Below are 20,610 nucleotides of genomic sequence, written 5' to 3'. Positions count from 1 at the left end.
AAACTCAGCCAGCTCCTGAGGGAAGTTGTGGGGAGGAAGAAAGTTGCTCCATGCTCCCATGCATTAGGGAAAATCCTCCTCAATACAGCTTGAGTGGGAGGTTCTTCACTGAAATGTTTCCCGCCCTGATGGCAGGACAGGCACTCTGCCTCTCAAGTGTCTGTGCAGTGTGCTCTTCCTGTTGCTTTGGAAGGTGCAGAGCTGGGCCGGTGTTGCCACATCCTTGTGGTTGAATACAAGGAGCAGCTGCCCACTTGGGCGAGGTGAGCACATAGTGGGAGGTACCGTGGGGGGCACCCTGGCCTCCCAAGGAGGCACACAGAGCAGCCGCGTGGTCCCAACTGCCCAAGCACCCTCAGCAGTGCATGCGGCCACCCAACTGCCTGACTCCCCTGGCTCTGACGGCTCCTCATCTCACGGCTGGGCTGAACTGGCCCACGCACATGCTGTGACAGCTCTCCTGGAACACCCCCAGTTTCATCTACCAGCCAAACAAACCAGAAAATTATCAAAAGGTTTTATTAAAATCTGAGTAATTCCAATTTGGAAAGTTCTGTAATACAGCTCAGGGGGTGTGTGGCCATGTAACAATGCTGTCACCTGTCCCTGCTTCTGTTGCTGGACCTGGCTTCTTGCACACAGGCAGCCACAGGCTGTGCTGGGCAGGGGGAGAGCAGTGGGATGCTGGCTGGGAAGAGCAGAGCAATAAAAGTGGCATCTGCAGATTTCCTGCTTTTCCCCTCCTCTGCTCGGCCAGCCCCCCCCGGGTGGCAGGGGGAAACATATGCATGGCAAATACAAGCTTTGCAGCAAAAAAAATATGTTTGATGGGGGGGGGGGGGGGGCATAGGGAGCACAGTTCAGGAAAGGACCAGCCAGGGCTTATTGCAGCAGCAATTAGGCTCACTGAGAGCCGAGACTTAGCACATTGGAGGCCTAATCCTGCCTGAGCAGCATCTGCAAACCTTTTATTTGGGCTGTGCCATGCTGGCACTGGATGCCTGCAATCTTTTTTTTTTTTTTTTTTTCCTCTGCCCGAGTGCAGATGGCCTGGCTCTTTGCCTTGTGCTGGGTGCAAGTGCTGTGGGAGCCGCAACTGCTACAAGGTGAAATACCCCAGCATTGTGCCGGATGCAGACAATGCTTCTGGTAGTGCCTGGTAGGCTCCCAGCTCTCACTTCACACGGTGAAGGAGGAGCCGTGGGGAGGGCTGCTGGCCCAAGGCACTTCTCATGTGCTAGGAAGTAACCACAGGGTGCAGCCAGGTGTTGGGGCTCAGATGTGCCCTTGCCCCGCCACTCACGGGGTGAGAGCCCAAGGGAGGCCAGGTGAAGGGTGATGCTGGTGGATGTCAGTGACCACGCAAGGCTCAGCTCCTGGTTACCACCAGGGGCTGGCGGCAGGGTATGATGGAGCAATTCTTGGAGCAGTCGCAGTCATTCAACTCTTAGTTGCCTGTGCTAAGTCCAGCAGGGAAGTGCTCGCTGTCCTCCATATGTCACTGTGGATGTAGTGGCAGTAGGAGTAGGACAGCACACTCTTCTTGTCGTTTGCTTCAGATTTGATCTGTCCTGAGATTAGTGGTAATCAAACCCAGCCACAGCTCCTGCCAGCACTGGTTCAGGCCAGGGTCGGCTGCAACAGCACAACAGAAGAAAACCTGACTTATGGCAGTGGCTGCCACTTGCACACATCTCCACCACTGCAGCGGGGCTGCCTATGCAAGACCCAGCAGCCGTCCTGGTGACCGCACCAGGGCCTGGCTGGCACGAGCTTCCCTCTGTGAGGGGCCCTGGGGATCCCTCAGCCACAAAGGCTGGGTTCACTCAGGCAGGAGAGCCCTTCCATGTGGCTCAGGCAAGAGGAGTCAGTAACATCAAAGCCACCGTTCAGCAGCTGGCACTGCTGCAGCCTGCCTTCAGTTCACCAGGGCTGCTGCCCGTGGCACACCCAGATCTCCTCGCAGCGCTGTGTGCTCGGCCCTAGCCAGGGACTTAAGCAATCCGCTAAACCAGTCATGGAAGAAGGGACAAGGAAAGGGAAAAGGGACTAAAACGAGATTATTTTGGTATCTCCCAGCTTTTAGGGGATTGGAAGCTGACTGTCAGGCACACACGTCTGGGGGTTGCAAGTGGGTGGTGGGGGTGCCCTGGTGATGGGCCCAGAGCAGGCTGGAAGAGAGAATGCAAATGCAGGGCTGCATCTGCAGAAGCATTTTCAGGGTGCCATTTCTGTACAGCTTCTTAATACAACTTTCTAACTGGCATTTTGTCTCGGCTGATGCTCCCAAGCGGCCGGCTGGATTTTCAGACTGGGAGGTTAGGAAGCAAGTATGAACATTTTGTAAAGTGCTCCCTCGTGCGGAGCCAGGCGCTGGGACACAAGCCCGGCTGGAGCGCTAACCAGAAAGAAGCCTCACTCCTTCCCCCCAGTCCAGCAGAGCCCTGTTCATCTGTGTGCCGACACGCAGGGATGCCTGGAGGCGGAATTAAAGAATCCTGCGGGGGGTTGTTTTTCATTACTTGCTTCTCAGACTGCCAACAGATGCTCGGTACAACGAGCAGCCCCTTCCCCAGAGTGAGCCAGCTTCTGGCAGAGGACACAGGCGCGGATGAGAGGCTCTGAATTCCTCCTGGCTGCTCCTTCTCAAGGTTAGTCCAGCACTAAGACCAAGCACGTTCTTACAAATCAAGCGCATGTCTTCAGCCCACAAAATCTCACCAGGTTGGCACTGGCAAGGACAACCCGTTTTGCTCTGGGTGTGCACCATTTCCCTCTCATTCCATGTTCAGCCGGCGTGAGGCTCAGGGAGGGCTGGGCAGCAAAGGCCTCACCTGCCATTTTTGGCCCCATTCCCCCCCTTTCCCACCTTCTGCAGCCGTGGCGCCAGGGCCCGGGGAGCAGGGCCTGGGTCCGGGGAGCGCCGGGGCAGCGGGGCCTGGCGCAGACCCTGCCCGAGGCGAGGCCCCCCGAGCCGCCGGGCGAGCTGCCCGTTGCCCGTGGCCCGGAGCTGCCCGTGGCCCGCGGTGCCGCCGCTGCGGGGTAAGCCGCTGCTGCACACCCGCCCTACGCTCCCCGGCCGCCCGGGGCCGCTCTGCGCCGCCGCTCGCAGGCCGTGGCGGAGCCTGCGCGCCGCGGCCACTCTAGCCGCGCCCCTCAGCGGTGGCGGGCGGGCCCGCCCCCGCGGCCCCATGGCGGTGGCGGTGCTGCGGCCGCTGGACGCCCCGCCGGCGGAGCTAGCGCCCGGCACCGCGCTGCTACTGGCGCCGCCGCCGCTGTGCGCGGCGCTGCGCGGGCGGGGCGGCGGGCTGGTGCTGGCGGTGCGGCCGGCGGGGCGCGGCGGGGCGCAGGCCGTGCTGCTGAGCGCCGTGGCGCTGGAGGGCGGCGGGCGGCGGGGAGCGGAGCTGTGGCTGCGCGGGGCGCTGCTGCGGCGTCTGGGGCTGGCGGCCGGCCGGCGGGTGGCCGTATGGCCCGTGCGCCGCCCGCCGGCCCTGGCCTGGGTGCTGCTGGGCTCGGCGGGGCGGGCGGCGAGGCCGGCGGGCGGCGCGGTGCTGGCGCGGCGGGGCGAGGCGCTGCCGGGGCCGGGCCCAGGCCCGGGCCCGCTGGTGCTGGAGGCGCGGCCCGCGCTGCAGGGGCTGCTGGGTAGCGGCACGCGCACGGCGCTCGCCCCCCCGCCGCCCGCCGGCGCCCCCTGTCGGCGCCCCGCCGCGCCGCCCCTCGTCTCCCGCTTCGCCGCCGCCGGGCCCGGGCGGGAGGCGGCGGCGGCCCCGCGGCTGCGGGCGGTTCCCGGCGGCGGGCCGGGCGGCGGGGCGGAGGTGTGGGTGAGCCGGCGGGGGCTGCTGGCGGTGGGGCTGTTCCAGGGGGAGTGGGTGCGGGTGGGCGCCGAGGGGGCGGACCGCGAGCACCTGGCGGCGTTGCTGGCCCGCCCGCCCGCCTGGGAGTTCCCGCGGGCCGCCCGCCGCGGCCTGCCCGACGGCGCCGCCCTGCTGGCCCCCGCCCTGGCCTTCAACCTAGGCTGCGACCCCGCCGCTGCTGCGCTGCTCCGCCTGCGGGTGAGCCGGGGCCGGGGGGCTTGGGGTGGGCCCAGGGGGCTGGGGGCCGGGGTGAGCCGGGCCCGTGGGTGGGGGGCGGGGGGCGAGGTGGGCCGGGCCCGGGGGGCGGTGAGCCGGGGCCGGGGGCTGGGGCCGGGAGGCCGGCGGTCTAGCCAGGCTGGGGGCTCGGGAGCTGGGGTCGGGGTTGGGCCGGGGTGAGCTGTGCCTGGGGGGCTGGGGGCTGAGGGCCGGGGTGAGCTGAGAGCCTGGGGGCTGGGGCCGGGGCCAGGCCGTGGTGGGCTGGGGCCAAGGTGAGTTGGGCCTTGGGGGCCGGGGTGAGCCGGGGCCGGGGGGCTGGGGGCCAGGGGCCAGTCTGGTGGAGCGTGACGCTGGGCCCTCTCCCCCCACAGAGGTACGAAAGGGCCGGGGCAGCGGATGGGAAGGGCAGCCGCTCCGTGCTGGCCGTGCCGCCCTTCGCCAAGGAGCTGTGCCTGGAAATGGTCCGCTCGCCAGCCTACAGCACCCGAGGGGGCTACGATGGTGTCCTCTCCAAGCACTTTGAGACGCCGCGGTGAGCTGCCCAGTGTTGTGGGGCCCTGGGGTGCGCTGGTGGTGCCAGGCCCGAGGCATGCTGCTGGCGCACCCCCTCAGCACCTCGCTGTGGATGCTTAGTAGGCTGACGGTGTCCCCTTGTGCTATCTCCTCGTGGGCATGCTTCGCTGGCACACGGCGCCTCCTGTCCTGTCCTTCCAGAGTTGTCTTCAAGTCTCCTTCCTCATGATCTACCACAAAGTGGATCTGCCTCTGGCTGAGGACTGTGGGCTCCCAGGTGCTGCCCGCAAACCTCCGTTCTGGGGCACGTTTGTAACCCTGCTTTTCAGCCTCGAATGGAGTAATCGGGAGACGGGATGTGTTGCCATCCTCCCGCACAACACCTGCCCCCAAGCCTCTTTCATCCTGCTGCTGAGGCTTTCTGCTGGAATTATACTCACCTGTTCCGGGGATAAGGAGGCTATTTTGTCTGGAAGAGGCACTCTTAAATGGCACTCATCTTCTGTACCCTTCCCAAAAGGTTCCTCTTAATAGTCTGGATGCACCTACTCGTACCCAGTGTGTGCTTAAACTTTCAGTGGCTATTTATAGTTTTATTTACAGGAAAGGAATGAGTTGGTACGAATAGCTGCATTATTTTCTGTAAAAACAGTTGTGATATGGGGCAGGGAAAACACACAACCAGGATTTACTCTCTGTCACTGCTGAAACTCCCTGCTTTTTTTTTTTTTTTTTTGTAGGCTTGTCCAGGAGGGAGACATCCTGTGTGTTCCAACATTTGGATATGCCGAGTTTTTAGAAGTAAATGCAGACAAATTCCTAAGGTAGGTGGCAACCTCTGTGACACCGGTACTGCAAGAGAGAAGATACTTTTCTGACACCAACTCTCTTGAAATGAGACAGTTCGTTCCATTCTGATCTGTCCCTGGATTTCAGAGTTTATCTGCCTCTTTCTTTAGGGGGAAGAGGGAAATGCTTTTGTTGGATTATGGAAGGCTGCAGCTAAGAGGGAGGCCTCCCTTAGCTCATTTGAATAGTCATGGAGGGAAGGAAGGAAAAAGAGAGAAACTGATGAGGAAAAAGACTAAAGAGGAAGGGGTCACACGAGGACAGCCAGTGCTACATAAAGAAAGCAAAGTGGAAGCTGGGCTTGTAAACGGGTGACAGACAACAAAGTGTGAATATAACCTCTTACAGTTCACCTTAGGATAACTTTCTGTTTGGCTGCCAATTCTGCCTTTCTTGGTTTTGCTCATATGGCTTTGAAACAGTTCAGTGCTAAGTGCAAGTCAGCACTCTGTCAGGATAGGGGTGCTTTCGGTGGGTTTTGGCTGGTGGCAATGTAAATGCTTCATCTGTGTCAGAAAGGGGGCTGCCTTGGGTAACTGATGCATGTTCTGTGAATAATTGCCTTGAATCATTCATCTGGGCTGTACCAGTGACATGTTGTAACACTACCCAGCTCCGCTATGTATTTTAAAATTCAGTAGTTTTATAGCACTGCTGTGATGAGCATTTTCTAGGCTGTTCCTCAGAGGGAGGCAGGAAGCACAAGTCTTCTGTTGTGGAAGCTTCTGTTACATATTAGCCATGGGGCAAGCCAGAGAAGATAGCAGAGTTCATGGGACCTAAAGAGCTTGGAACTGTGTTGGGGTGCAAGTGATAGAATTACTCAGGGTGGAGAAAATCCTGGAGGAAACCTCTGCAGATCCCTTAATCTGTCCAGTGGGATATCAATGTGGATGTGTTTTTCCTGTGGGATGTTCAGGGCAGGGTGCTTGTAAGGCCCTTGTGGTTTTTGGGTGAGTGCTTGTCTGCAGCTTAGAGGACTCTGTGCCGTAAGATTTTACACACTGCAGGTGAATCTCTGCGGAGTTGTTGTGAGAGAAGCAATGGCACAAAAAGGAATGGCTTGAGCTCCTGGATAGGTGAAATAAGGTTAGTACAGCTGCAGTCTTGCAAACTGAAGCCACTAGCAGAAGCTGTAACTGTTGACAGTCCTGTTGGTCTGCCTGGCCAGACAGCAGAGCAGGATCCATAAAGGATCCATGTGGGGCCTGGGAGAGGGCAAGAGTATCTCTGCTTACCTGTGCCATTCAGCTGTTGTTTTGTTGACAACTGTGGTGTTCCTGCCTTCCAAGATCTTGATGCAGCAATTTAGACTGCTTGTTTTTTCCCTTAGGTGGCCAGAGCTTTACTTCAAAGTGAGGAAGGTTTTAGGCATGGTGGAAGGCGAGCAGTCGGAGGGTTATCTGGTGGACACCCAGAACACCTCTCTCTATCTGGTAAGGTCTCAATGGAGAGCAGGGAGGGTGTACATGAGATCCAAGGCTGAGGTTGTGCTGTGGGTGACGAAGGGGCCTGTGGAGGCCTGGCATTTCAGGACAGACTTTGACACTTGGTACCTGTCTTTTCTCAGGTGGTGTTCCACAGAGCTCTATTTTTCCTTTCCTCACAGGTGGGTTCAACAAACAGCACCGTTCCATCTGCCCCAGCCTATAACAGCCATGAGTTCTGGAGCAGTTTGTCTCCTGCTGGACTTTCTGATGTCGTGAAGCAGCTCTGTGAAGCTCTTCGGCCTCACCTGACCAGTCGGTGAGCCAGAATTCCTTCTAGCAAGCCGAGGCGAGCTGGAACCCTGCTCCCCAGTCAGTGGAAGAACTGCCTCTGTGTTACAGGGCAGGTGCACTGAGCGGGGCCGGCAGCATACTCCTCTCAGGGCCAAGTGGCAGTGGGAAGCTGGTGGTTGTCAGAGCTGTGTGCAGCTGCCTCAACCTCCACCTTTTCAAGGTAATTCCTTCTGCGGTCAGTTGATTGGCAGATTTATAACATAGAAAGAATTATGGAGATGTTCTTTAAGGTAGCCATACCCACACCCCTGCTGCAACTGTGACACGAGCCTACCCAGAAGCTGCTCCCATGCGCATGTGCAGAAAAAAGGAGTGCGAGTATGCTGAGCTTAGCTCTGCTGTGGATTATGACTGCTGGTGGGCCGAACCTCAGAGCAACCGTTTGGATCAGCCTAAAGGTCCATCTAGCCCCATGTCTGAAACTGGCTGGTAGCAGATGGTCAGGAGCACAAGCATGAAGAGATGTTTCCTCTGGCATGTACTCTCCACTGCTCTGTAATCAGTAATTTAGAGATCTCTTGGCCCAGGGGTGTGTGTGCATTTGTACCTTTCTTTACTGATTCTTGCTATTATTGCTGTCATCCTGCTGAACTTTACCAATACCTGCAATACATGGTGGTATTTTATCAGACTGACTTGCTGTCAGTTGATAGGGCATTGAGTTGATGCTATACCACAGAGCTTGGCAGTAACTGAAAAGGGGTGATGAAGGCAAGAACTGTGGTGGCAATGGGTGTTTTCAGTTGCCCCTGCATAGGCTAGGCAAAAGGCATGTTAGAAAGTGAGGCAGAGATGATGCTGAGATCTTTTCCAGCTGGGTGAGGGGCCTAGAAAAGAAACGCAGCCCTGGGTTTGATAACAGTATGTGTGCCAGATCTGGTTCAATATCTCACGGCCTGTAGAAGAGCTGCCCTGTAACTGTGTTCACATTCACCACCCTCCCAAGAGCAAAAAAGCCCCCAGATCTTCCATAGCAGTGCTTGGCTCCTGAAAGGGGAGCAACATCAAAACAATGTTTCTTTAGAAAGAATCAGCCAAGGTAAGGAAGTGTTACACCTGCTGTGGAGGTGAATGAGGGATGCCATGCCACACCGTGAGGCCACTGTGCAGACTGTATTGGAATGGGCTTGAGAAAAGTAAATGGAAGACAAAACAGATGAACAGCAGGGAAAGGGCAGTTGCTGAAAACAAGAGGCATTCTTCAAGGGGCACCAGCCTGTAGGAGGTTAGAGTGAAGGTTAGAGTTGGCACAATCTGGGATGACTTCCAGAGGGTTTCTGAAACGGAAAGACTTGGAAGAAGGAAGATGAAGAGAGCCAGAAGGTTCCTTTTTGTGGAAGGAAAATGTAGGCTTGCTCTTTTTTTGTGGATATTTTTAGAGTAAACTTGTAGAAAAGAAGCTAAGCATTTTGGATATGTGGGTTTTCTTCTGTTTAGAAGTTGGGTCCTGCTAAGTTGACATCAGTCTCTTTTAACTGTTCTTTTCTAGCCAAGTAAAACCGTAACAGTGGGTCAGTGGGGGAGGTGGATAGAGCCTTGAGCAGCTGCTGTGCAGCTCATTTGGACATGATCCTTAGTGGTGCTGAGCTCTTACTCTTCTGCAGATGTGCCTTAGCTCTGGGGATCCAGTACAAGATTGCAGAGACTTCACAGCATCTTCAGATCCATGTACAGGATATGTTTGGGTGCACTGTGGCTCTGCCACGTCCTGGCAGGTGGCCTCAGGTTCTAGTGTGATGCGCAAAGCTGCAGCTCTCGTTTTAGTTTGGGTGCTGCTTTTTAAGACTAACGCTCTTACTACTGAAGCCGGAGGTATTTGCTTTTTCTCCTATGCCAGCTCTTACACCCTCCTTTTCTCACTTAGTGCCGTGCTTATGTTACTGTTGCACCTTCTCTTCCCTTCCTCTGGCTGTTCTGCCTGCTTTTCTACCAGGACACAGTGTATCTTCCGTACCGTAATCTCCAGCACTTGACGATCAGCAGTTTTTTATCTTTTCTCTCTGCCCTTCTGTACTTGCATACAGATACTGCTGCCGTTTGGCTGTGCCTGCCAGAACCACAACTCCTGGGTTTTTTTCTGTAGTACACAGAGCACAGGAGTTCCTCTGCTCTGCTTCCCCATCCTTACCCTTTACATCAACTCTTGAGACATTCTCCCTGCTCCAGGCTACCCTTTGCAAGAATGAGGCCCAGGGAATCCCAGTGATGGTTTGGCTCTCCCTATGTGACCTCGCAGCAGCAGGAGGCAGCACTGCCCATTTCCAGCAGTGTTCAAGCCTCACCAGTCACCTCTCCCTTTTGGATGACTTGTTTGCTTTGTAAACAGTGTCTGGGCCTCTAGCCACCCCTAACTTCCCCCCCGCCCCGCCCCATACCTTCTACCTTCCTCCTGCACTTTGAGCCTGTGCAGCACTGGGTTGAACAGTTTCCTGAGCCTCCCCCTCTGCTCTTTGCACTGTTGCACTGAGACACTGTTCTCCCTGTCTTGGCCACTTCCATGACTCCTCCATCCCTTCCAGCTTAGGTTGCTGAGCCGTGACACATGCTGTATCGATTTCTCTGGTCCGTTGGCCTCACCTTTGTCAGACTAGACCCTCCTGCGCCCCTCACCTCCTGTAGAGAAGCAAGAAACAGCCATTTTTCCACGTTGGAGAGTCCTGAATGTGTCTATTTTGAATATGTCCTGAATGTGTCTCTGGGAAACATCCACTTATATCTCCTTCCAGCTGTGAATTGTCCTTGGAAAGCTTTGTGGAAGTGAACGTTGTCCTAGATCCCCCCAGCTGTGCGTGTTGCAACCACCACAGACTGTGTGTTGTGTGGTCTGTCTCGCAGGTTGATTGCGTTAGTTTGTGCAGTGACACCAGTGGAGCCACAGAGGAGAAAGTACAGATGGCCTTCGCCCAGGCCCAGCAGTATCATCCATGCGTGCTTCTGCTGAAAGACATTGAGGTGCTTGGCAAAGACCGGGACAGGCTAGTAGAGGATGCCAGGGTCACCACTACTCTGAGACAGCTGCTCCTGGACAGAGACCCAGCACTGAGGTATGGACCCAGCAGGTTTTCTGTAGGCATCCAAGGTGATGGTTTGCTTCTGGCATTCCTAGGGCAGCAGTCACTGTTACATCAAGGTGACTGATTGTTAATGTGCCTGGTTTTATTTTTAATCTGGTGGACTCTTTCCCAGTTTTGCTTTGTTTACTTCAGAGGACCCTTGTTCTTTCAGCTTAGTGGCAGAGGTTGTCATGGAGGTTTGTTGTCTGAAGCTGGTTTCTGAGTTGTTCAGATGCACAAACCCATCATGTTTGCTGTGAGGCACACCAAAGGTCACAGCAACCCTGCAAGGGAGCTGGGGGCCCAGGAGGATCTTGAGGCTGATGACTGGTAGCAGGGTGCAGAAGGGAGTTATCAAGTGAAGATGTGACTTGAAGGCTCTTGACTTCGACACAGAGCACCGAAAGCAGTTCAGTGGCAAGGTGGAGGTGTGTGGCTGCAAGACACCTTGGCCAGTATCTGTGTGTTTCTTGGAGGAAAGGCTAGCTGTTGGGGAGCAACTTGTTAGTGATGGCAGTGTAAGAGGGGAGTTTCCATAGAGCTGAGACCATGCACTGTCCCGCTTTTCTCAACAGCTGCCCTGTCCTAGTGATCGGCACAACCTGCAAGCCCCAGGATGTTCCTACAGATGTGCAGACTGCTTTCCTTCACGAAGTGAAAATGGAAGCCCTGTCAGAAGAGCAGAGGAGGTTGATGCTGAGCATGCTGACAGCCAGTATGCCTCTGGGCAAAGAAGTGAGCCTATCCAAGCTGGCCCGCAGGACTGCAGTGAGTGAAACCACAGCAGCATGTGGAGATGGGCTGGCTGGGAGTGCTGGGCCAGCCTCCTCCACCTGGCCATGGAGAAAGGGAGCAATTCCCACAGCCCAGTCCACTTCTTCAGTGGTTGACCCTGGTCCTCAGATGTCAGCTTTAACTGCAGGTTTCTAGTGCCTAAGGACTGCACAGCTTTTGCAGAGGCATTGGCTGATGCTTAGCTCCGCTGGAAGACAGAGCCAATAGAAAAAAAAAGAAGCTAAAGCCTTCAACCAGGGCACAGACGTGCAAAGAACAGCTCTGCAAGGAATTTTTCCCCATACACCTTTTATGACCTAGCTGGAGCTGTGTTCAGGGACTGAACTGATGCTGTTTGTTTCCGCATTCACAGGGTTTTGTGCTGGGAGATTTCTGTGCCTTGTTATCCCACAGCAGCCGGGCGGCTTGCACCCGCATCCAGACCTCGAGGTAGCACAGGCAACAGGGCAGGAGGTGGGGTGGGCAGGGGCTGCAGCCAGCCTGGTAATGCTGGGAGTGGGGCAGAGCCTGAGTCCTTCCCTTCTCTTCCTTTCCCAGTTTCCCAGGTGGACTGAGTGAGGAAGTGGAGAGAGATTTTTGCACTGCTGGGTTCCCAGTGCTTGAGGAGGATTTTAGTGTTGCGCTGGACCAGCTGCACAGCACCCATTCACAGGCAGTGGGAGCCCCGAAGGTAGGATGCTGGGGCAGGGGAAGGGTGGTTGGCTCTCCAGAGCTGTGCGGCTCAAGATACCTCTCTCGGACCTTGCCACATGGGGGGGGCTGTGCTTTGGCACATCACTTCCCGCTGTGTCCTTCCACACAGTCCTCTTACTTTCCCCCCACTAGCACTTTTCACCCTCTTGGCTTTGAATTTGGTGAGGGAAGCCCTTGCTGCTCTATTTGGAGAGCTCAGCTGGCTAGTGCCGTGGGGGTGCCAGCTGTGCAGCTCAGCCTTTCGAGGGACAAAGGCAACTGCAGGCTGGCTGCCCTGCTGAGCTCTCTCTAGCCGTATGGGATATGGGAACAGAGAGGCTGGGGCACAAACTGGTGCGGGAGAGTTTCCCCTCATGTGTGAGAAGCCTTGTACTTGATCCCTGGCCTTGGATACTGCTGGAGCCAGCACTGGTTTTTCTGACAGCTGGGCAGCTTGAAGAGCTTGGGCGTTCTTCAGGGAAAGGGGCATGGAGTATCAGAGAAAGCCAGCAGACTCAGCTTCTTGGGAGGGGCGTGATCTGCCTCTGGCAGCTTGTCACCCCTGGAAACAGCATTTGGGGTGACTGCTTTTGCTGGGTAACGTGGTGTTAGGACCAAGTGAGGTGATCGGAGCCTTTTCTCGCTGCCTTTGGGTGCGAATGACAGAGCTCGGCACAGGGCAGGAAATGCTGGCCTCCGAGCAGTTACTCTGGTGCTTTCCCCAGCTGCCCGCTTGCAGTCCTGCCCTAGCAGGATGACGCTTTGCTGGCGTCATCACCCAGGAGCTCCTCCAGGACTTCATTCATAAATGTACTAGAGACTGAAATGAGCTCTGCTCTGAGGCACGTTTGCCAAGTTTGCTGTAAGATGAATAGTAACCACAGAGCATGCTCGGCAGTGAGTGGTGTGAATGGGAGCTAATTTTGTTTGCATTTTACAGTCCTTTATCAATTTCTCAGTAATTGGCTGCAGTTCAGAAAGCCCATTAGCAAACCTGAATACTCTCAACACACATAACTTTAAATTCTGTGCTTACATGTTATGGCTAGTCACGCATTTCTTTGCAGTTGTAGCCTGAGCCTCCTAGAAAGAACTAATTTCAAACCTCCAGTTACTAGCAGTGTCTGCAACATGTCCTAGACTTACAGTGTTCCCCCCTGAAAACAACCCTGCTGCAGTTTTCCAGCTCCTGTGCTAGTGTCTGTAGGGCTTTTTCTAGTGAGGCAGTATAAGCAAGAGTGCAGAGAAGAGGGCAACTCTTCCATTCATTGGCACTGAAGAAGGAGGGCCTGTGGCCTTTTGCTTTAAAAGCCTTTTTTTCTGGAAATCCTTCTCTTGTCTGACCTGATTTTCCTGGTGGTGGACTTGCTTGGACAGCTGCAGAAATAGCATCAGATAACATCATCTCAAGTGGCAAAGGCAGGAGAGCTAAATTGTCTGAGGGGGAAAGAATTTTGCTCTAGCCTATTTTTAAACTCGTGGTTTGTGCTGACACCTGTTCTGCAGCCAGCCAGCAGCTGGGGGGAAGTGTTCTGGGGCTTTGCTTTCCCTGTGCACTCCCAGGAGAGCTGCTTTGGCGCTCAGGAGGATCCGTCATGCAGACTGTGGCATTCCTGTTATTTCTAAAGCTGTGAGCTGAGCAGAAGCATCCTCCAAAATTGTTTTGCTCAGCATAAAGCGGCACAGTTCACCCTTCTCAAGTTTGCTGCCTTTCCTCTTTTTGCAGTGATCCTTTGCATGTTTGCAGTTGACCCCATCCCTATCTATTTCGTGTAAGCATCCATGGACTTTGTTCTTGCATCCCCCTTTTCGAAAGCAGCTGGTTTTCTTTACAGTGTCCTCCAGGATGTCTCTCTCGCATCCTTCACGTGACAGAGGTCCTAGTAGGCCAGGTTTTGTTGCTCTGGTGTGAAGCCCTTGCACAGCCTCACTGCCCTGGGACAGAAGGTGCCCTGGGTCTGTGTTTCTTTTTCTTTTCTTCCCGCTGCCTCCCCTTGCCTTCCCTCATGCATCCCAAGGGCTGCGTACAGCAGGTCTCTCTCGCCGCAGAGCTGCAGGCAACCCTGGCAGATACTTTCCCAGGGTATTTTTGCTGATACGAGGTGCAATGAAGGATTGGAGACAAGGTGGCATGCTGTGAGTGCAGCTTGCCTGGGGACACATGGAGTTTATTTTCCCTGTTACAAAGCTCAGGAGAGGGGAAATGTGGATGCTGGGTGATCCCACAACTGGGGTGGCTGGGCTGTGCAGCGTGGTGCTGACTTGCTGCATAGCCAGACACAGCTGACAGCACAAGGGACTGATGACTGGAGCAAGCGCTGCCAAGGTGTGCTCGGGACTCAGGAAGAAGTGCTGATGGGGATTCTTCCTCTCTTGGCAGATCCCCTCTGTGTCCTGGCAGGATGTTGGTGGGCTCCAGGAGGCAAAGAAAGAGATCCTGGACACTATCCAATTGCCCTTGGAGCACCCGGAGCTGTTGTCACTGGGTCTGTGCCGCTCTGGTCTGCTGTTGTATGGGCCTCCAGGGACAGGGAAGACCTTGCTGGCAAAAGCCGTGGCAACCACATGTGCCATGACATTCCTTAGGTGAAGAGTGGGGGGGTCATGTAATGGGACTGACATTATCCTGGCAGCAGATGGGCATCCTCTAACTGGCTCCTTCTCCCTGCCCCACAGTGTGAAAGGGCCAGAGCTTATCAACATGTACATTGGGCAAAGTGAAGAGAACGTGCGTAATGGTGAGGAGATGCATCCTGCTCCTGCATGTGGGAAGATGGGGCTTTTCTGTGGTGCTGGAGGGAAAGAAGTGGTGCTTAAACCCCTCTTCCCAACTCCCACCCACACCTGCCAGTGAGGGCATGAACCCAGCTGTCTCCGATGCCCAGTCTGTTCCCTGCTGTGCTGCAGCTTCCCCTCCTGTCACTCTTATCCCTGGTTTTCCTGATGGGACAATAGCCCCTCAGAGACACAGCTGAGCCTCAGGGCCCATTGTGCTGGGTGCTGCCTGTCCCCACTGCTACTGAGCCCCTTGGGCAGGAGCAAGTTGGTGGTGGTGAGGCAGTGAGCTGCTGGTTTCTATCCGCAGCTCTTCCCTGCTGGTGATACAGTGGGTCCTGTTGCTGTTGACTGCTCCGCCAGGTCTTTCTCATCTTTTGTGCTGTCTCCTTCCAGTGTTTGCCAGAGCAAAGGCAGCTGCACCCTGCATTATCTTCTTCGATGAGCTGGATTCCCTGGCCCCCAGTCGTGGGCGGAGTGGAGATTCGGGGGGTGTCATGGACAGGTGAGTGAGTATTGTGTGTTCATGGGAGAGCAGCGTACCCACCGCAGATGGGAGGGGGATGTATGGGATTGCCCTGCAAGGCAGAGTCCATCTGAGCTATCTTTCTCTACTTTTTCCCTCCCTGCTCCCTTCAGCTCCTCTGCATGGCCTGTCCACTCTCGCTGGACATTAGTACTGCTGTTTGCATTGCTGCAGATTCCCGATTGCCCAAGCTTGTTGTGCAAACATTTGGTTAAGACAGAGTCTCCTCCAGCTGCTTCTGTGGCTGCCAGCTGCTCCCTTTGGCCTCTCCAAGGTCATCCTTCACACCCCTACTGTGCGCTCCTCCCATTAGCTGCTGTGTCCCTGCGGTGGGAAACCTTTCAGCTGCCTCTTGTAGAAGCAAAGTCTGTACAGCTTGGAATTACCCAGAAACAAGGTTATTTCCCCCAGGCCTCCTCTGCTGAGCTGATGGTCCTCATCCAATGTTCCTCTCCATCCATGAGGGATTTTGCAGAGTTTTCCAATGACACCGTGGGCCCCTGGCATCCATCTTCACAACCCCAAACCAGCAGCTCTGGAAGGGGCTGGGTATGGTGCCCATTGGTCACCTCAGGTGATCCCAGAACCTGGTAGAGATACCGCCATTCCAGAAGGTCTGTGCCGTACTGTGCTGCCAGACCAGCCTAAGCCATGTGGCCACAGACTAGATCTGCAACACATGCTGTGCGCAGCCCTGAGGACTGTTTGGTGGTGTCACTGGCCTGGCACGGCCGGTCAGGGCATTCTGGCAGCAAAACCTGCTGGGCAGAACCACACAGCGGGGAGAGTTGGGACCAGTCAGCGTGTCTGAGTGGGGAACCTGAGCTGCAGCCCTGCGTGCCTGCCTGTGTTTGGTCTGTGTTGCCGCTGTCTGATAGTATAAGCATGTGTGCCCGCCCTGAACGGGTTAGAGCCAGGCACAGGCCCGAAGGGCTGTCTTGGTACCGGGGGTTTGCGCTTGCTTTGCAGTGAGCTCAGGCGCTCACTGGCTGTGCTCAACTGGAGGAGCTGGATGGCTCTTCAGGGAAGAGAAATGTGAGCTGGAGCCCAAGACACGGACCTGGCAGTGGCCTTGCTGGTTCCTCTTTTTGTTTGGCAGCTGAGGGTGGCAGTGGGTGAGTTGCCAAGGCCTAGTTGTGAGTGTCCTGTCTTACTCCCCGCAGAGTTGTCTCACAGCTCCTGGCTGAGCTTGATGGCCTTCATTCCACCAGAGAGGTGTTTGTCATCGGAGCTACGAACAGGCCTGACCTCCTGGACCTGGCTCTGCTCCGGCCGGGCAGGTATGTCGCATCCTGCCCTGCCTCCCTGCAGGGTTGTTCCCCCGAGCCCCCCCAGGCAGTGATGAGCTTGACTGTGCCCTCAGCGTGTTCTCTGCACAGAGACATTTCCTAGAGCCCCCTGGCTCTGGCTTGTGGGGGCAGTAGGAAGCCAAGAGGAGGCCGGTGCCTATGGCTGTAGCAGCAGCTCAAGATGCCACTGCTTGTTATCCCCTGCCGCTCTGGTTATCTCCCCAGCCGTGCAGCAGGGTAATAAGGGACCTGCTGTGGCACCAAACCGTTGGGAAGAATTTGCCTCCCAGGGCACGTTCCTCAGAGCAGGGCACGTTCCTCAGAGCTGCCCCCCAGCCTGTCCTCATGCCTGCAGCTTGCCCATCCTGGGGCAGGGCTTCGTATCTGCTGCTGCACCTCACGTGGTTCCTGTCGGTGTATTTCTCCTGCCTGCCCTGGTCCCTCTGAAGCCCTGCCCTCCACTGCACTGACTGCTTCGCCCCCTCAAGCTTTGTATCATCCACGAACTCGGAAGCAAAAGGAGCTGCCCTAGGGCCACTCTTCAGTCTCTGGTGCACAGGGCTGAGCACCAGTGACAGGTTTGTCTTGGCCTGTTCTCCACTGTCTCTTCTCTCTGCTGACAGGTTTGACAAGCTGGTCTATGTGGGCATAAATGAAGACCGGGAGTCGCAGCTGCAGGTGCTGAGCGCCGTCACCAGGAAGTGAGTGACCCTGTGCTCTCACAGTAGCCTTCTGCCACCACCCAGTGGGTCACAGCCTTCCTGGGGTTGATGCATAGCGTGCTCCAGCTTGGCTTCATGTCTGGGCCCTGGGGAGCACCTGAGTCACTGAGCCACAGCCAGCAGATAGGGGAAGAGGATGGGCAACTTCCATCAACTTCCAGCTGGAGGCTGGTTTTCCTACAAGATGGGAGCAGCTCAGCTGGCTGTCCAGGCAGAAGCGTTGGCAGAGTTCTCCAGTCCCCATACCACATGCTTTTTTTGAGGAGCTCAGCTGGATCCTAACAGTGTGATGAGACTGCAGGGCAGCAACATAGCAGGAAGTTCCTGTTTGCTTCCTGCAGGAGTTCCCCTGCACATCTGCTGTTTGCAGGTCTGAAGGTGAAGGCAGCTCCATTCGTCTCACTGCCCCTCCTCTTATGATGCTGAGGGGTGTCCAGCCTGTGTTCTGTGTGTCTGTCCGAATGCTGGTTGCGTGGGATCACCAAGCAGCAGGGTTTGGCTGCTTCCCCGGCTCCTGAACTGTCTTTGGAGGCAGAAAAGCAAGCCCTGCAACTGAGGTGCAGAGGTACCACCCACCACAGCTGGGTGAGCAGCTGTGACTCTGCCTCTGCAGGGAATCTGTCATGGATAGCCATGATTGCTGCTGCCTTTGACGATAAGCTAGCAGGAGAGGCCAGGGCGTGGGCTGGCTGTGAGCATCTTTTCACACCGTGTGGCTTGGCAGTCGTGCCCTCCAGCACCATGCTGTTGTTCGTGCTGAAGGAGGCTCACTGTCTGCAGCGTGGCTCTGATGGGATGGTTTGGTGTTACAGTGGTTTATACTGTCTGTAATTAAACATGTTCTTTTCCAGCCCTGGCTGTCGGCTGTTCCCAGGCATGTGGAGTGCTTAATTTCTGTGAGTGAGAACTTCAAGTTGCCTTTGATCCTGCTTAGCAGGAGAGAGGACCTTGCTGTGGGGATGTTTCAAAGAGAAGTCACTGCGTTGAAAAAATAAACAAACCAATCCCTTTTTTATTATTTTTTTTTTTTTAGCATGCAGAGCACTGTCCAGAAGCAGCTAAACATGGGGCCTCTGATTCCTCCTGCCCAGTCACGCTGGCTGCCATGTCTCTCCTGGTCTGCTTTTTATTGTGGATTTTACACCTGCAGTTTTTCCTCTTGGCAGGTTTAACTTGGATCCTTCTGTGAATCTCACCACCATTCTAGAAAAATGCCCAGCTCAGCTGACAGGAGCAGACATCTACTCCCTGTGCTCAGATGCCATGATGTGTGCTGTCAAACGCAAGGTGGAATGGATCGAGGAAGGTAGGAGCCTGGCCCCTACCTGTCCCACACATGCTGGGGTGTCCCAGCACAGGCGCAGGGAGGAGAGTCGCTGCTACCAGGAGCTGGGCTGTGTGAGCAGAGCCTTGGCTGCTTTGGGACCCCGTCTGAAGGCTGGACTCTGGGTTACTGGCAGGCAGGCACTGTCTGCAGCTGTGATCATGTTCAGTGCTTGGCCCCAGGGTGAGGGACACAGGTTTTCCTCCCAGTCTCCAGTGGCTGGAGAGGGGGCTGTTGGGTCTTGCCAGTTGCCCTTGTGCTTGGCTCTCAGGCTCTCCCTGTTCCCTCTCTCATGCAGGGCTGGATACTGAGAGCTCTGCTCTGGTCCTGACCATGGAAGACTTCCTGCAGGCTGCTGCAAGGCTGCAGCCGTCCGTCTCTGAGCAGGAGCTGCTGAGGTACAGACTCATCCAGCAGAAGTTTGCTGCCTGCTAACGCTCGGCAGGGCTGGGACTGCTGGAGTGATGGGGACAGCGCGTTAAGGGGTGCGAGAGAAAAGGCACAAACAGGCACCCGCCTGCTCCTCTCCGATGTCTCCTGGGCCCCCTTCTTTCAGGCATGGGTGGAAGAAGTGGTTGTGCGGTTTCTCAAGCCAAAGCCTCGTGTAAGCACTGCTCTGCTCAGCCAGGCTCGTGGGAGGTTCTGTGATGGTCCCTCACATCTCAGGGTGCTTTGTGGCTGTGTGGAGTGTATCAGGGTGACTTCCCCTGCGGGGGGGAAGCTGAGTCTTACAGTTACGGGCAATGTAGGCACATCTCCATAGGTGACAGAGCATTTTTGAGGGAGCAAGGCCCAAACTGCACCCAGTTTGGCAGCAAGAGTAGGGCTGGCAGCAGTTGCTTGTTGGGGTGTCAGCTGCCTGCAAGGGGTGCTGGCCAGAGGGCAGCAGGACGCAGGGCACCACTGCTGCAGCTGGCCTGGACTCGGCGTGGTCTCTCCAAATAAATACAGGCTTTTGGTACTACATACGCACTGCCTGGCCTCGGATCTTTCCTTGCTGGTGGTGCCCGTGGGCTTGGGAAGGCCCTTGTGAGCCCTGCGGGTAGGCTAAGTGCTGCAGAGAGACCATTGTCCTGCAGGTAGAGGGAGGAGTGCACCCATGAACCAGTGGGGTCACCATCCTCTGGCAAAGGCTGCCAGAGTGGCTGGACCTGGAGCGGATGACAAGAGGCTGAGGGAGCAGGGTTTGCTCAGCTGGGAGCTGAGCTCCCTCTGCAGAGGGAGCCCAGTTTCTTCCTGGAGGCACTGGGCAACAGGCTAAGTGGCAGCAAGGGGAATGGCTGCCGAATTCCCAGACGCTGGGAAAAACTTGTCACAGGAAGAGGGTGGGCTCCAGCCTTGGAGATCCTCAACCCTTGGCTGGAGCAGCCCAGAGCTACTACGTTGTGCTGAACACCAGTTGGCCCAGACTCCTACCATGAAGTCCTGTCTCACCTCCCGCTGCAGCCTTGTGGCAGCTGCCACCACCACCGTCTGTCCCTTGCTTCCCAGCCTTTGCCGAGATGCCAAATAAATCTGCACTTGAGCCGCATGTGGCGCGCAGCTGCCTCTGCCAGCTCCCCGCAGCTGCCGGTGTGGCTCCTGGGCAGCCCCGTTAAGCTGGGGGGCCTGTGCCTGCGCCCCCTCATGGGGCCACTGGCGGCAGTTGCGTCCCTGAGCTCAAGGGTGGCTTTTGAGGACCAGCTCCATGCTGAGCTTCCCCCCCCGACAGGCCGGTTCCCCAGGAGCTGCTGGCATTCCATGCACGAGGCCCAGGTGCCGCATGCCTGTGGCCCTGTTGCTCCAGCTCGGGCACCTGTGCGTGTTGAGGCAGCACTGGCCCTGACCGCAGCACACTGCTGGATCTGGCCACCACCTCTTCAGGGCGGGCCAGGAGGGAGCTGCAGCAAAAGCGCCAGCGGTAAACTGGAGCCTTCCCCGCCCTGGGAGCTCTGGTGGGGAGTGTGGGTACCCCTGGATGGGGCTGAGGAGTATCAAAACATGGGGTCAGCGCATGGTTGGAGGGTGCAAGGGAGAAAACCAGTTGCAGTACCCCGCAGCGAGCAGTGCTGCAGCAGGCCCAGCAGAGATGTAAAGCCATCTGGGAGCCAGCCCACCCTTGCCTCTGCTTTAAGAGGAACCCCCTGCCAGGCATGACTGGCACCTGCAGCTGAGGTGCTGGCGGGTGAAATGGTGCCTGCACCCACCCCATTGCTCCCCCAGGCTGGGCACCTCCTTCCCCAGGAGCCCTGAAGCGGCTTG

General features: G+C 56.3%; 1 protein-coding gene across 1 annotated transcript; it reads left to right on the top strand.

The window, feature by feature from the left end:
• The first annotated feature begins 3,151 nt into the window (after positions 1 to 3,151).
• Positions 3,152 to 19,335, top strand: PEX6 (peroxisomal biogenesis factor 6). The gene is made up of 17 exons (XM_055725336.1): positions 3,152 to 4,052; positions 4,442 to 4,602; positions 5,324 to 5,407; positions 6,766 to 6,868; positions 7,042 to 7,178; positions 7,262 to 7,373; positions 10,049 to 10,257; positions 10,842 to 11,034; positions 11,414 to 11,490; positions 11,599 to 11,731; positions 14,114 to 14,319; positions 14,410 to 14,471; positions 14,905 to 15,013; positions 16,198 to 16,314; positions 16,947 to 17,024; positions 18,212 to 18,351; positions 18,668 to 19,335. The coding sequence occupies exons 1-17, from the start codon at positions 3,192 to 3,194 to the stop codon at positions 18,802 to 18,804; spliced, it is 2,919 nt and encodes a 972-aa protein (XP_055581311.1). The 5' UTR covers positions 3,152 to 3,191; the 3' UTR covers positions 18,805 to 19,335.
• The last annotated feature ends 1,275 nt before the right edge of the window (positions 19,336 to 20,610 follow it).

Source organism: Falco cherrug, chromosome 13 (genome assembly GCF_023634085.1).
Source record: "Falco cherrug isolate bFalChe1 chromosome 13, bFalChe1.pri, whole genome shotgun sequence".
Taxonomy (NCBI): domain Eukaryota; kingdom Metazoa; phylum Chordata; class Aves; order Falconiformes; family Falconidae; genus Falco; species Falco cherrug.
Note: the sequence above shows the minus strand (reverse complement) of the source record. Positions and strands in the feature narration are given on the sequence as shown.

Excerpts from the sequence above, each read along its gene's own strand:
- PEX6 (XM_055725336.1), top strand. The coding sequence starts at position 3,192 with ATGGCGGTGGCGGTGCTGCGGCCGCTGGACGCCCCGCCGGCGGAGCTA. Across the intron at positions 5,408-6,765 it reads AATGCAGACAAATTCCTAAG|GTGGCCAGAGCTTTACTTCA; the intron begins GTAGGTGGCAAC and ends TTTTTCCCTTAG. Across the intron at positions 7,179-7,261 it reads CGGCCTCACCTGACCAGTCG|GGCAGGTGCACTGAGCGGGG; the intron begins GTGAGCCAGAAT and ends TCTGTGTTACAG.